Here is a 16,819-nt window from a genome sequence, read left to right as displayed (position 1 = left end):
AGGGAATGTAGGAATGGATGCCATGGGAGCTCCAATGTCATCCATGCCTACTCCGGGTGGATTCATGTCAATGGTTTCTACAATGTCATTCATGCCTACTCCCAATGGTAGCTTCACATCATCCCCTCCAATTCATTCTACTCCCAATGGTGCACACACAACCGAAGTTCAAAATGAAGATGAAAAATAAGATGGAGGTGCAAAAGAAGATGGTGATGATGAATGAACTATGTTTCCTTTAGTTGGTGGTCTTGAATTATGTCTTGCTCTTGAACCATGTCTCCCATATATTTCATTTTTTTGTGTTCACGTGGTTGCATATTGTATTTGATCAAGTGCCAAAATCCTGCCCCACGCGCGTGGTGAAGCGCTTGATAGCGAAGCGCTAAATTTTCCAGCATCTGGTGAAGCGACTCGCTAACGTGCGCGCTAAAACTGGAAAAGCAACGATGGATGATTGTTTTTCCGCGCGGTGCGCCAAGTGTGTCTGTTGAAGATGCTCTAAGGCCATCTCTAATGGGCGACCCAAATGGGCGCGCCCGCGAGCCCGTTTGCGTCCGTTTGGGTGGGCGTCCGAAATTTTGGGTCGCGATGTGCACCCGACGCAGCGGCCACCTCATTTGGCCAACGCGGCCAATATCGGCCATTTGGTCACATAGATTTATAAATAACATCTAAAAATATAGATTAATATCAAATAAAATGTACCATGACATCCCCTTCTACCTCTTCTCGAATCAAGATCTCGTGACCTCGTTCATAGCGGTCAAGTCGGCGGTCATGATCATGTGGTCCCCGGATTGGCGTTTTAGCTCAACTTCTTCCTCCTTCAGATCCACCTTTTTGGCCTTTACCGCTGCAATGAGATCCAATTCTTTCTCTTTGAGCTCCACTTCCCTAGCCCTTGTCTTGGCATTGGCCTCTTCAATCTCAAGCTTCCTGTTTTAGACATCGTATTTGTTCTTCATGTCCTCTTCCTTCTCCCGGCGCTTCCTCTCATCCCTCTTGTCCGTGGACACCTCTTTTTCAGCATACAATACTTTCAAGGTGCCGAACAAATGCATGGCCGAAGCATAACGCTTCATGTTGGCCTTGGTTGCCTTGTGGCCTCGTGGACGGCTTGCACGAGAAGCGGAGCTACCGCAAGGCTGGCCACCATCAAGGTCAATGACAGTGGTATCTTTGGCAGTCTTGCTGCCAATCAAGCTCGCCATGTACCCCTTGTACCCCTCGTTGAACTTGGGGGTTCCCGGGAGTTCCTTCCAATAATGAGAGAAGGCAAAGGTCCTTCCTTCATTCACCGTTTTGAAGTAATCCAAAGCTTGCCACACCTAGAGCAAAGCGAGACAACAATGACAAACGTATGTGCAAACAACGAAAGAACAAGTTGAGGTTGAGAACTATACCAAGTCCTTCATGCCGATGCCGCTAACGGGAACCCACCTCACATGATCATACGCCGCCTGGAACTTATTTGCGGTGACCCAGCATACCACTGCATGTTGTAGTATACAAGTCGTTGATATGATCTTTGTGAAGGGACTTCTTCACAAATTGCCATATCCCTCAGAGTGGTACAACAGAAATATTGCAGGTCATAACACTCCATATATTATTACAAACATTGTCTTAACAAGTTGGTATTCTCACAGGTCCTATGAGAACACCCTAAGATACTACTTAAGTACGATTACAACTTATAACATATATAAAAGAGAGCTCAACAACTTATTTAGGTAAGTTCTACGTTGCTCGGCTCTATGATGCTAGGGTATATCACTACTCCTCCACCTCCGTGTCATCGCTTACGTAGACTATCCCATAGTCTACTCCTTCAACTCCACCGGTAAGATCAGGTTCCTCGTAGACCAGCTCGTAGCTTCCTTCTGGTGCTCCATCGTTGATGGCCTCCACTTCCGGATCACAGTCTAGCAAGGGTGTCGAAAGAAAGTGAGTACAGAGGTACTCAGCAAGTTCTAAAAGAGTAAAAAATGTTTGATGCACTAGCTACGACCATTGATCAGGAAATCGCAGGTCAATGCATGTTTTGAAATCATTTCTTCAAAAGGTTGCTTTTATTATGAAAACTATGCCCGTCAGTCTTCACAGGTTGACCAGAACTTCGTGGAGTTCCTTTCCTGCCGCGTTCGCAGTTCCCTTCCCGGAACAAGGAGTGATAGCCACAATTTGATACACTCTGCAGAGGTGCGTTACTTTTCCCACAAGAGATCCCACCCTTTTTGCCATCCGCAGGGACTTGCCCCCGTTCACACTTCCTTTGGTGTGAGGCCAGGTATAAATATCCAAGCCCACACCGCCTTCTTCGCGACTGCAAACCCACCCTTTTGTCCGACCGTACACCCCCAGTAGACTTCTTCCGATAATACGGCTTTACTCACGGTGTACTCCGGACAATCCATCATAGACCGTAGAGCTAACATCACTAATGGATGGGGATTTAAAAGGCTATCCCAACCTACGACAGTGCCTCCAACACCCCGCAGCTCTACCAGTCCGTCAGCGTGCAGAAGGGAAAAGATACGGCTGGCTTCCCTAGAGCCATTATAGATCTCATGGTTAACGCGGTTCGTACGGCGCTAGAATCACTGTACGGTATTGGTGGTTAATCCTAGGTTAATATAACCCATGCAATGGAACCTCCACCATATCAACACATACCATGGTTCCATTGCCAGCCACATAGTCATATTCATAGTTGGAAAGTAACATTTTATTTGCGATGCAGGAATGATAAGTATATAGCTTTGCATTAAAGTAGTAGAAAATACTCAAGTTGACATGAGCAAGGGTGAACTTGCCTGTGGACTGCGAGATAGTGCAGTTAAACGCAGTTGATGGAACCTGGACCTCGGGTTCTGTAAGAAGCATCATTGTCCGGTAAGGACAATGTTATAAAATCCAAATAATGCAATCATGAATGTATTATTTTATGTTGAACCCCTTTACCCCAATGAGTTATTGCAAATTTAGGGTTGAGTTAAGATTTATGCCTTTGGCAGTAACTTGCAATTGATTTAATGTGTAAACCACTTTAATTCACATAAAGTAAAATAATTCAAAGTAAAACTACTTTACTTGGTGATTCATTATTCATTCCAAAAATGAGTTGAAATAATAGAGCTGCATCTATATTTTTGGAATAAAAAGGGAATAGAGTATTTTTCTTTGAAAAATACCTTTCTCAATAGAAATGACTTGGAATAATATAATTTCATTTTGAAATGTTTGAAAATAAGTATTTGAACTTATTTGAGATTTTTCCTTGATTTTTAAATACAAGGAAATAATAGTTTGAAATTCCAATTTATTATTTTAAATTCATCAAATTCATAAATGTGAATTTGTTTCTTAAATTCTGTCTTATATTTTATTCTGGTTAAGAATTATTTTTCATTCACCAATCCAATTTTTAATGGATTTTTAGAGTTGTATTTCATTTACTTAAAATTGGTGAAATTCTGGCCTTTTTCTAAATTGTGAAAAGTCCAAAATACCCCCCGGCCCCTATTGGGCCAGCCCATTAACCTAAGCCCATGGGACAACCCACTAAGGCATGCCCCATAGCGGTTCGGTGGCGCCGAAGCGGCCCACCTCGCTCACTCACGCGTCTCTCTCACTCGCTCGCCCTAACCCTAATCTCTCGCGACTCCCGTGGCGATGGCGTCGCCGCCATGGCCGCCGCCGTGCTCCGGCCATCTCCTGGCCTCCCTACCTTCGCCACCTACCTGATCTGAACCGCCGCGAGACGATCTGTCGATCTGTCCGCGTGGTTTCTCCGATTACCTCCTCTCCTGGCGAATCGCCTCCTCTCTGGATCCACTGGAGAATCGCCTCGGGCGATTTGGTGGTCTCCGGCGAACTCCCGTCCTCGCCGTCGACATGCGAGCCCCCTGAGACCGACCTGGTGCGGTGCTGCTTGCAGTACCAGTGCCATCGTCTCCGTGTCGTGCTGCTGTGGTGGTGTTCGTGCTCGTCGGCGTAACGCCGGCGCCTACCCTGGGTCTTGCAGCTGCTATGGCCGCGCGAGCACTGCCTCGCCATGCCATAGCCTCTGCCACCAGGCGCACACTAATACGAAAAGGCCTAGCCGTAAGATGGGTGTTAGTGGCGCACCAGGAGGGCAGTGCGCCACTACTACTTAGCAGTGGCGCACCGGAAAGTGGTGGGCCACTATAAAAAATGTAGTAGTGGCGCACCTCTTCTGTGGTGCGCCACCACTAAGTTTGACCATGGGTTTGACCCAGCCTTATACATAGTAATGGCGCACCATGTAGAGGTGCGCCACAGCTATTTTATGTAGCAGTGGCGCACCTCTACATGGTGCGCCATTGCTATGTAAAGGGGATGATGGACATGTTTGGGCATCACTTAGTAGTGGTGCACCATGCTTGGTGTGCCACTGCTAACTGGTGCCCAAACATTTCCACACCCCCCCCCCCCGTGGATCGCCTTTTCGGGTTTGGAAAAAATAAAAGAAATAGATAGAAATTTCAAAAAATAAAATCCTTCGAGATGCCCATGTAATATGTGATCTAGTTTTAGTGAAACTTTGAAAATTTGAATTTCGATGTATTATGCAAAATGGCGTCATGTTTCGGTAAAACGAGATTTCTGGTTGCATACGACCTCCGATGAAAAACTTTTTTATATCAAAATCGATCTACTCGAAATTTCCTATTCGAATTCAACTGCCTACGGCCGTTTGGACAAAAAATGGATTCGTCAATTGGAAAACAGAAACATGACTTTTTCAGGTTTTAGATTTTGATGAATTTTTTTCAAAAAATAGAAAAAAAATAGCGGTGGCGCACCCATGCCTTGGTGCGCCACAGCTAAGCTTCCCGCCCACGAATTTCAAAATGGCCGGGATTCAAAGTGGAAGGAGCCAGCCACTTACCCCCTCCTCCCTCCTCCTCCACACATTCTGCTGCTCTCATTCTCCTCTCCTCCTGCTCTCCTCTCCTCCTCTCCTCTCCTCTCCTCCTCTCTTCACCTCCGGCGACCTCCTCACTATGTCGACCTCCGGTGACCACCTCCGGTGACCTTACTTTCCGGCGAGCTCCTCCGCTATGGTGACCTCCGGTGACCTTACTCTCCGACGATCCTCCGGCGACCCTCCGGCGACCCTCTGGCCTCCATTACCTCTAGCCTTCGTCCTCTTGTTCATCCTCTTCTACATCCTCCATCTCCTCACCTCTCTTCACCTCTCTTCACCTCTCCTACCTCTCTCATCCATCCTCACCAGCGGTTAGGCTAAGAAAAATGAGAATGAACATTGCACAAATAATTCTAGCAACAAAAACGAGAAAAAATAACGAGCCAAAAAAAATTCAAAAAAAATGTTCCAGATCCAGATCCAGATCTAGAAATTTCAAATTTTAGTAGTGGCGCACCTTGTTTCTGTCCAGTGGCGCACCTCAGACATTTAGGAGTGGCGCACCATGAAGCTAGTAGTGGCGCACTACCTGGTGCGCCACTGCTAAGCCAAATAGCAATGGCGCACCACTAGTGCGCCACTACTAAAAGTCAGCAGTGGCGTGATAGTAGGGCGCACCAGCAGTGCGCCACTGGTGGGGAATAGTGGTGCGCCACTGAATAGCCATTTTCTAGTAGTGGCATGTAAGTGATCTGCTCCTTCTCCTCCTCTTCTCCATGCATGTGCGCCTCCTAAGCTACTGTGCTTCTTCTTCCTCCTGTTCTACTGCTCTCTGGCGATCCTGTGATCACACAGAGCCTTGCCATAGCTGCCTAAGTTGCCTGTGCTTCCATTTTCTGCAAGCTATGGCCAATCTACCAATTTCTGGTACTGGCCAGTGCTGCCTTGCTTGCTGTACATGCCATGTGTTGATTATCTATTGCTCCTATCATGTTCTGATCTTGCTATGCTATGATGTGCTTGCTTACAAGCTTATATACCATGTTGTTTATGCTTATGGGCTTGCTATGCTTACTGGCAATCTACACTTGCTTGTCTAGGTGTACTGCTGTGCATTTGTGACACTTGTGAATTCCAGTGATGTGAGTGAGGTGCTTCTGTGCCTCCTGTGTAAGCCAATGATCCATTGGATCAACCATTTCTTGTTGGCTAGCTTATCTGTGTGGCTTGACTTGATTCAATTGATCCATTTGATTAATTAAATGTCAATGATTGGTTGCTGATTAATTCGGTGGCTAAGTGAATCATTTTCCTTGTTGATGCTGATGTTCAAGCATCACTATGCTACTGTATACATGTGCTGTTGCTTATTCTAGCTCACTGGACTTGATCCAGTGGCTCTGATGCAGTGACTGGTGCTGTGTTGCCTTACAGTGTGCTACTGTCAGTAAATAGCATGGACCTGTGATATATTCATGCTTGAATAAATTAATTCATGATGAACTGCTTATGCAGTGATGATTTAAATTACTTGCTTGCATATGAATTTGCTGTTCATAATGATTTAACAAGCAAATGAATATGAATCCAACTCTGGATGATGATGTTCTATATTTGGCTTTACTTTAAATGATGCTAAATGTGATGTGACCTCAGTAGCCTTGCTACTGATTGGTTGCTCACCTGTTTGGTTGGATCTTGTGGGCTACTCATCTTTGCTTGCATATTTGGGGATCATACTAACTATGAATGCCAATATGCATGCCTGTGATGAAATCTAGGGTTTACTGATGGTTATGTGCCTAGGATTTTCTGTGTAGTCTTTACTAGCTGCTAATTATTGTAATACATCTACTGGTGCGATCTGTGCATAAGATCTTGCTTCTGTGCACAAGATCTGTATCTGGATGGTTTCTATTTTGGTGGCTTTTAGACTAGCAGTGATCCTTGGTGAAAACCAAGTGATGATTCACCCTGTTGAGCATCTGCTCAATCCCATGACTGTGTCATGCATGATTTATGGATTAGATCCATTGGATCTTTTCCAGGAACTTGGTATACCTTGTTCCAGCTCCTAGAATGAGATTTTGTGTTGATGCAGACTTGTGGTTTGTTCACAGCCCTTCACCTCCAGTCCTGGTTGATCTTCTAGGTCACCATGATTTCTGTGGGTTAAGTGGTTGTTTGGGTTGGTTCTGTTCTTGAGCAAGAACTGGATGAACTCTGTGTTGCTCTAGCTTCACCCTTACCTGGTGAATTTCTTATCTGGTCGACTGCTATAGTTTCTAGGGTTTGTGCTGCTTTTATATGAGCCCTACTTCTTCCCTGACCTTGACACACAAGCATGGCTTGCTTTGTGACTAAGCTGATGCATGGCCTTGCTGTGGCTTGCCCAGCTCAAGCTCTCATATGCTGAAACTTGAGCCCTCTGTGGTGCTCAGTCTTGGTCTGCTTGATCCTATCTTGTGCTGTCCAGGCTTTGGACAAGCACAAGTGTGCAGTGACAGTGTACTCTGTCCAAACTGAATTTCTGTTATGTCTTTACTCTGTCCAAACTGAATTTCTAACACTTAACATTATGGCTAGCACTTGTGATTCTGTTTTGCAGGTTTTGAAGTTGAATATGACCAGAAGACATTCTTCAAGACATTTAGTCTAGGTTTTAGTTTAGGACAATCTTGTAATTTTCCTTTTTCATTTCTGTTTATTATTCATCAATTCTTGTATCAAGAATATTGTAAAGACAATGTATTCTGTGTTGATTATCAATAAAGCTCAAGTTTTTGTTTATGAGCTTTTGATTTATGTAATGTTTATATTATGAATTAAATATTGTATTTCATATTCAATTTGAAATTCAAATTCATTTGAATTCATATGTTGTATTTGAATTGTGAATTCAATTTGCTTAGTGCTTATTGTTTATTGTTCAATATATTAACACTTGTCAAATGAAATCATTTCCCCAAATCAATAAGGTACAAAAGAGATCATGTCGAAATTTCCCTAACTCACATTGCCTAACCCTAAGTGCAAAATGAGAGAGAACCTCGATCCCTCTTAGGTTTAGTTGCAATAAGGCGCGAAAATTTCCCCCGTTTTGCGATGAAATGCACATCCCATTTCTAAATCTACCCTTCGTTGTTCCTATGTTCTGGGTTATTACATTATTGCATTCCGTTTGAATTATTCCCCACTTCTTTTGGAGGGAACACTCGTTGCGGTCGCTGTCAAATCGCTCCTCCCCGTACCGGCGATGCTCATGGAAGTAGTCATGGATTCGGCGCCAGAATGCAACTCCCTTCTGCTCGGAACCTGTCAGTGGATCTTGCCCAATGGCCAACCATCCCTCGACGATCATTTGTCCTCCAGCTCGTAGTTGCTGGTTCTTTTGCTAACCCGACGACCTCGACCTTGTGCTTGCGGCTTGTATGAGCTTGTCAACGAACAACGGCTCCTCGTTGATGTTTATGGTGCCGACATGGCTAGTGTTGTCCTCCTCTATTGTAATGGGAGGTGGGGGAGCCTGCTCAGTCGACGGATGTTGCATGGTGGTCAACATCGTCGGCGGGTAAGACGGAGGGGCCTACATCGTGGCCGCTGCCTGCATAGATGGCGGCACGCACTCAGCCGACAAATCGTCGAACATGGTGCGAGCACCGGCCATCGCTCCTACGGGCAGCTGCCTGGGGGCCTTGGAGTGCGCCGCTGGCGCATGGTTGAGGTCAATGGACGAAGGCGACAACCTCGTTATGGACTCGCCCACTTCCAGTGACCCATCCTGTGGCGGGTACAAGAACTGCCCAGCCGATGCCATCATTTCGTACGCGCAGGGCGATACCCAAACAGAGCAGTTGACGGGGCTGTTGACCGGGGAGGCCGGGTCACGGACGAGGCGATGCTTCCCACTGAGGCTATGCCGACGCATGTTGTTAACACCACGCTCTTCTCACAGATCAATTACTCAACAAGTAGGTTTACAGCCATGGATTCTTCAGGTTCAAGCTATTACAGAGGAGAGATGAACTAGAGAGAAAGGAGAAAGCCAAAGCAGAGGAGGCCGAAGCCGTCCGTTCCAAGCCTGTCTGTATGCGTCCCTGTTCCCTGGTATATGTAGTGGCAGGTTTTGGTGTCTTCAGACAGGCCAAAGCCCAAGGTGTCAGCCCATAGCCCAGCCCAATAGAAGAGGTCGCTAACAATCCCCCCTTCCTTAAGATTCGGCTTGACCCCAAGCCGATGCCATGCAAAACCGCCAGGGTCCCATTGTAGTTGCCGTTCATGGTTACTGTTGTAGCCCTTGTTGACGGAAGCTTGAGCGAGGTTGAAGATACTAAGGAAGCAGCCGAGGTAGTCGAGGAAGGTGTCACAGTAGTAGTCAGCACGGACACTGTCGAAGTAGCAAGCATAGTCGAGGTAGTAGCTGCTGGCAATGTGGACTTGGACGATACCTTGATATGTAGTTTTGGAATTTCTCCCGTCCTTAACTTGGATTTGTTTGCATCTCCTGTGGTCGATCTTGATAAGTGTTCGTACGCCAGGATCCCATGAGAATGGTGGCAAAACTGCCCTTCTCGTCTCAAGATAACCTGCAGATCGCACTGCTTTTGAAAGGATTGACTGGCCAGACTTGCTGCTACTAGCATAATACTCCTGAAAGGCAAGTGATGTACAAGTACTAGGGCTGGTATATCCTTGTACTGCACCAGTTAGTTCCCCAAACCATTGTATAAAGAGAAAAGGGGTCCAACAGATTAGCAGCAAAATGGAACTCCACCCATTCCAGCAAGAAGGATTCTGTAGTTTAATACTGTTTGGCAAATTTCGGCTGCAGGTATCTACGCTCGTAATTTGCTTAGCATTTCTCAATGTTGAACAGAGCCAGCCCTTGCACAGAATATGTACCATGTAGCAAAATTATTCAGATTCAACTTAACGGTAATGCCAATGACGAGTAAAGGTTGAAACAGCCAACACATTGCTCCCAAACTCACTAGTGAAACCGATCAGAGTCAGATGTGACCATGGAGGCTTCGGTTGCAATTGTAGCCAACACGTCTGGGTCTTTCCAATATCAGACTTCACACGTTCCATGCACCATGGTGAATAAAGAGCGGTCTGCAGATTAGCAAAAGCTATTGATTCTTGCTCAGATATATCAACAGAAGAACTATTTTTGTGGCTCGTAATTGCTTCTAGTTCTGTAAATGCCAACTTGACAAGATTAAGCCGCACGGGTCCCATAAGTGCTCAAGGGAAAAACCTTCATTCAGATCATTGAGCATCATTGTCCAAAGATGATTTATTGGTTCAAGTTCTTCCTTGATCTGCTTGACTTCCACCGAAATTTCTTCAATTAGCCACCTGTTTTCTTCCTATATACCGCAACTGATCGTCTGCTCCCATACATCCATTGGCAGGTTCACATTCATACCCAGAGGAGTTGTCCAGTGCACAAATGCAACACGTATGCAATCTTAAAATTCCAGTGGAAGGTTGATAGCTCGAGAGGACATTGGAGTGGTAGGGAACATGTCCTCGGTGTCAAGGAACACCTTGTTAGCAGAGGTGTCATTGGCGTCGAGGGTGGCACCACATCCCGAGACGCCGGACTGATCCGGTGCCAAAAATAGCGAAGCCGTGTGCGGTCCGGAGGGACATGTCATTTGGCATCATCGACACCTTCGTTGTGGCGGATATGGCGCAGCACGCATTGAGCTCAACCCCATTTCGACTTGTTCGCCTCGAGAGGCCTCGGTACAGGGATGGTGACCACATAACTCATCGCAAAGATCGGTGAAGGACATTCGCCGCAAAGGATGCCGCCACGGTTTCGGTGCGGTGGATACACCAATGAGAAGGTGGTGCTAGGTACAAGAATCGCATTTGTCGGTGGTAGGAAATCGTCACCCGCCGGCATCTCGATGTGGGAGACGCCATCGTGTATCACACAAGCGATCGAGGCGGTGGTAGATGTGGCTCCTGTTGATGTCGCCATGGATGCCAACTCGTATGGTAAAGCAAACTTAACGTCAAGGTAGCAACACCCGTCAAAGAGGCACTTGCCCTGCAAGGATACACGAGCCTCATCCGCATCATCCCTTGATCTCAACTCCACAATGGCCTTCACATAGTGAGACCCGTTGCTCTTGGTGACCCTCGGATTCACAACCAGCTGTTGCACACCATATGGAGCAAGTATTGGCCGTAGCATATCCTCATTAACTGGGTAGAGTGCACGACATACCACTATGCTCAGAGTATGATCTGACGACCACTTGGGGCGATGCGGCACTCTGTCGAACAACTTGTAGGCGCTGTCGGAATTTGCCGTGGAGGTAGAACCGCCAGTACTGGAATTGGAGATGGCCGCTGTGGACATGGCACGTAAGATCTCCAGAGCGCGGGTCGCGGTTGAAGTAGCCGGCGCTCGCTCGTGGAAGTCACCAAAGACGGACGCCCTTTGCTCGGAACACGCGGGGACACGGCCGAGGTTGGTGATGCGGAGTCGCCGACGATGAGGTCGTCGAGACGCCGTGCCCCTGGGCTCAGGTCGTCCACGGGGGTGTCGCGCTTGAAGCTGGGGTCGGTGGTGGGGGCGGCGCTTCTCAAGACGCCCTGAGATGCGGTCGAGCGCGCCGTCGATGAAGCCGGCGACACCACTGCAGGGTCGCGCCAGGGGTTGATGAAGCCCGCGAGATCGGGAGCGAGTGCTTCGTCCTCAGCCCACTTCCGGACACAGTCGTGTGGGCTCGCCGATGCGAAGTTGCTCAACTCCGTCGTCATAGCTCGGGCCGAAGTAATGGCGGTGGTGGGGAGAAAAATTGAGGTGGAATTTGGGAAGATTTGTACTCAAAATCGTAGGCTCTGATACCAGATTGTTAACACCACGCTCTTCTCACAGATCAATTACTCAACAAGTAGGTTTACAGCCATGGATTCTTCAGGTTCAAGCTATTACAGAGGAGAGATGAACTAGAGAGAAAGGAGAAAGCCAAAGCAGAGGAGGCCGAAGCCGTCCGTTCCAAGCCTGTCTGTATGCGTCCCTGTTCCCTGGTATATGTAGTGGCAGGTTTTGGTGTCTTCAGACAGGCCAAAGCCCAAGGTGTCAGCCCATAGCCCAGCCCAATAGAAGAGGTCGCTAACACATGTCATGACCCGTTGCGCGAGCGTGATGTGGCCGTAAATAAGCATGGCATGCTCTTACATGGTCTTCACCTCCGTTTGGAGGAGTTGGAACTGGTCAACCGCCCTCTGCCGCTCCTTCGCGGCGGCGCCATCCCTCTTCCGTGGAGATGGCCTAAGGTCTAGTGGAGATGTAAACCCCAGATGCTCTAAACTCATTATAAGCATGGGAACAACTTTTACCTGATACCAGATAGTGAAACCAGCGTTCGCCGAGCAGCCGCGACCCCAGCCGTGTGCCCCCAAGCCGCGCCGGCGCATCGCAATTCGCAACACGACAGGAACCCACCGCTCATCGTTTCCGCGGAGGGAGACGTGGGCGACCCGGACCCGATAGAGAGAGAGCACGAGAAACGGGCGGAAACCTTGTGCCGTACCCGAATGGAATCCCGTCCCTCTCCCAAAGTCCCAATCATTGTCTTCCCCCCTTCCCCCACCCGACCCAAGCAAGCAACCCCGCAACTAAAAGCACCGAAATCCCCTCGCCGCCGCCACGCCCGTCGCCCTCACGCCGGCCCGCTCGCTCGGAACACCAGCACCAAACCCTAAGCCGAGCACCGGCTCACCCGCCGATCGCCGGCCGGCCGGGATGGCGGCGCGCGGCCTGCGCGGCGTCCGCGACGACCTCTCGGAGCTGGGCCGCCACCTGCTCGATATCGCCTGCTTCCTCCACCCGCTCCTCAACCCGGCCCACACCGACTCGCCGCCATCCACCCCCACCCGCGCGCGCCGCCGTGCCCGCTCCCCGTCCCCGCGCCCCGCAACCCCGCCCTCGCCGTCCCCCTCCATCCTCGCGGGCATCCTCGCCGACCTCGCCGAGATCGGCGGCTCCTTCCGCGTCGGCTTCTCCGGCCGGGCCCTCCCCGACCGCCAGCCGCCGCCAGCCCGCTCCCTCCCCGTCCCGGACTCCCCGCCCCACGCCGCTGCCGCTGCTGCTTCTGGCGTCGCCGATGGTGTCCTCGGAGCGGCCCGCGCGCTCGCCGCCAGGCCCGAGGCCTGGATTGACTTCCCCGTGCTCGCGCTCGACGAGAGTAATTCCCCCTCTCAACTCTAATCTGACGCGTTCCCACCACCAATTTTGCTGTCTGATCACCCATGATGATGGTGTCTGTCGTGGAGCGGTTTTTCTGCACATATGTGGAAGTTAGTTAAGAGGAGATAGTAGATATAAACGTTGCTGATTTAGAGCTGCGTACTAATGAATTTGGGAACTAACTTACAAATTAAAACTGTACCAGGAAGGTCAGAGTTTAATGTCCTACAGTTACGGTATCTAGCTAACTTGATGATTTTTATCCACACCTATTCCGTTTTGATGCGATTGCCGCTACTACCACCCCTCAGGATCACTTAAGACTGCCATGATCACCACCATGGCATAGCTTTTCAAACGTTGCCATGACTTGTTTTACTTAGCTCCCCATTGAATGAAACCTTCTGGTCGGGTGGTGTTGCTTTGCTGTGCTATGAAACTATTCTCCGCGTTTTAGATGCATCATGTTTGTGTCCTCTATTACTTTGCAGATGCTACAATCTCTGACATCGAGAGAGATCACATGGAAGTCATCGAGAAACTTGTCCCCGATTTAGCATCTCTCAGGGCTAGGCTCTGCCCTTCCTACATGGATCAAGATGTATTCTGGAAGATATACTTCAGGCTGCTTGAGTCAACCCTTAGCGAGCATAGTTCAGAGGTGCGTTAGGACATATGGTTTTTATGCATTCTTAATTAACTAACTTACTACTTTCCATGGTAACCCCATCTGGATGCAATGCTCAGTTCAAACAATTTCTGTTATCAACTAAGAACATGTTGCCCCTGCATGGCCTGCAAGCACACAGAGCTGGAAGCATGTTTAAACCAGTTATCTTTTTATTTCTTAGTTAACATATTTTTATTTCTATTTTTGCTATTGTTGTGCATTACATCTATCTGTATTCTATGCATTTTTAAGTTTACGTAAACAAGACTGGACAAATTGATGAAACTGAATGCTTCATTGCATCACAGTTGGAGAAAACACAGCAAAGTCCAGTTTATCTTTAGATAAACTCTACGACCTAGTAAGCAAATAAAAATAGGCCATGGAATACTGACTATAAAAGCTGCTCCATAAATAACTTGTATGGTGTAGGTGCTAGCAGGATGGGTAATGTGTACTGAGGTTGGGAATTGTATATCCACTTGATCAATGCAATAGTGATGCTTATTAATCAATATATGTACATTTTATTCTTTTTTATGATGCATGGGTCGTTCTAAAGCTAGCTATTTATTTATTTTACATAAGTAGGTGACTACTCCCTCCGTCCTAAAATACGTGACTCTGTTATTGTGCTGCTAGAGGGATGGCGCGACAAGGCCGGCCGGGGCCTTTTGCCCACGGCCGGGCAAGAGGGAAGGGATTTACTTCTTAATTCTTGCTTGATTAGATTGATACATCTCTCCATATATAGAGAGGTTTACTTGAGTCCCAAGCAAGGCTTACTTGACCCCTAAGCAAACCATAAGACTAACGGGTCCAGGCCCATGACGTACTCTAACACTACACCCCACCTGGACATGCAGCTCGAGCTGCAACCTAAACAAACCATGACTCGACGCAACACAACCCTAACACCTAAAAACGAGCCTTTTACATCTCGGCTTGTTTTATTACTCTCAACCTGAAATAGACTGGGACGCTTTATTGTTGACCCCTGAAAATAAAGTGGACACCATCCGCCCGTCGGACGTGCACCTCAGCCACATGGATCCCATGGAAACCAGCGGGACAAAAGGAGCCCGCGCGGCGGTCGGCGACGGAATGCAGTGGTGCTACGCGGTGCGCTCCTGTCGGTGACACCATGCCTTCTCCCCGCCTGATGACTGTCGATGGTGCAGACTTTGAGGTTGCTGCCCGCGGGAAAAACAGCATGTCCGCCGCTCGTGGGGGAAACCGCACGCCCAAGATCCCCGACGCAGCGGACGAGATCGAGGTCCGTTGCGCAACGAAGCGGCCCTCAAGTGTTATGGGGCTGCTAGGGTTTGGGAGGACCGACTCCTCAAGGAGTCGGCAGTAATGATCTATAAGATCAGTTTATTGCCTGGTTTCTCACGTACGTTTTACAGCAGTATAAATAAGCTAATGAAAAGGATAAATGGGCTAAGCCCCTAATTTAGGCCCACTAATGGGCTTCCTCCTGCTACAGGCCAAACCGGTCATAACAGACTCAACTTTTTCTAGATACGTAGGTATCTATAACCAAAATATATCTAAATACATCCGCATCTAGACAAAGTTGATTCACTTATTTATGGACAGAAGGAGCACAACAGTTCACCAAAATCATTTGCATAAATTGATAACAATTATAATAAATCAGAAAAAGAGAAAATAAACTTGTAGTAGTGCACCCCCAATTCTAGTTTTCACCATCTGGAACTTGTGTTCTCTGCTGGTAGGCCAAGATTCCTCTCTTAAATGGCTTGTTTTTAGCCAGCACATAATGTTGACTTCAGTAGCGTTGTGTCAGTTTCGTCTGCACTAGTATTACAGAAACTCCTGAATGAGTTATCACCTGGTGGGATTCTTCTCTCTACTGTTGCATTATTTATCAGTATAATCAAATTGTACTTTCAGGAAGATAACCAGAATGGGCAAGGTTCTGTGCAATGTCATACTAGTATTAAATTTAGAAGGAGAACTTTTTGTAGCAGTACATGCCCAATTCTAGTTTTCACCAGTAACTAGAACTTGTGTTTTCTGCCGGTAGGCCTACATAGCTCACTTGATTGACATCTTTTTGGGCAGCACATCATGTTTATGTTTTCAGTAGCAGCGTGCCGTCTGCACTAGTATTATAGGATCTCTTGAATGATTGAGTGTTATGTTATTATTTTATCCACTGATGGCATTCTTCTCTTTGTTGCATTACTTACCGGCCTTATCAAATTGTACTTTCAGGAAGACAACCAGAATGTTCAAAGTTCTGTGCATCACGTAAATGAGATAGAGTCTCCACCTCATGTCTGTGAGATAGAAAGCGAGAAAAGCATTCATGAGGGTTATCAATCTTCAGAAAGTCAGGCATTGACCAAAACACGATCTGAGCAAAGCATTGACCAATGGGTGTTTGCAAAGTCAAAATCAGAGACGAGCATGGATCAGTGGTCTGAAGTACCTTCAGATGTCGAGTCTTTTAGAGAAGGTAAAAAATACCTCAGTAGTGAGGCCGAGGACATGAGTGACGTTGACAACTCCAATGTTGTTGTCATGGACAAATACATGGATTCGCTCCTACCATTTCGGAGGAACCTCCCATACGCCAGTTCCTCTGTGCGAAGGGATTCGGTAAGAAGAAAGCCTGCTTCCTCCCCTGACTATACCCACCGACCTCCGCAACCCACCCCGCCTGCATCGCTGTCGAAGAAGGAATCTTGGGATCTCATTCAGGATTCAGAGTTCGACATACTTGACAGTTAGCAATGGAGATCGCTGTGATCTCAATGCCTTCAATTTTTTCTTCATTTCTCTATCCTTCACCTGGTTTGTAAATGGCGGCCTTCAGGTGGTGCCAGTGGTTGGGAAACATCTTGACAGTAATAATATAGTGTGCATAAATATCTCTCTATGCGTCTAGAGTATATATCCTCTCAGCCCCACATGCTGTAACATGATAAATCTGACATGGATCTGTCGAGAGTGAGGCTTTGGATATTGGCCTCCCTGATATAGACAATTTGTGTTGCATGCTGTA

General features: G+C 47.5%; 1 protein-coding gene across 1 annotated transcript; it reads left to right on the top strand.

The window, feature by feature from the left end:
* The first annotated feature begins 12,497 nt into the window (after nucleotides 1-12,497).
* LOC127318008 (uncharacterized) lies at nucleotides 12,498-16,819 on the top strand. The gene is made up of 3 exons (XM_051348617.2): nucleotides 12,498-13,110; nucleotides 13,604-13,773; nucleotides 16,027-16,819. The coding sequence occupies exons 1-3, from the start codon at nucleotides 12,669-12,671 to the stop codon at nucleotides 16,543-16,545; spliced, it is 1,131 nt and encodes a 376-aa protein (XP_051204577.1). The 5' UTR covers nucleotides 12,498-12,668; the 3' UTR covers nucleotides 16,546-16,819.

The sequence above is a fragment of the Lolium perenne genome, chromosome 7, assembly GCF_019359855.2.
Source record: "Lolium perenne isolate Kyuss_39 chromosome 7, Kyuss_2.0, whole genome shotgun sequence".
NCBI classification, from domain to species: Eukaryota; Viridiplantae; Streptophyta; class Magnoliopsida; order Poales; family Poaceae; genus Lolium; species Lolium perenne.
The sequence above is the reverse complement of the archived record's forward strand: the minus strand, read 5'-3'. Positions and strand labels throughout refer to the sequence as shown.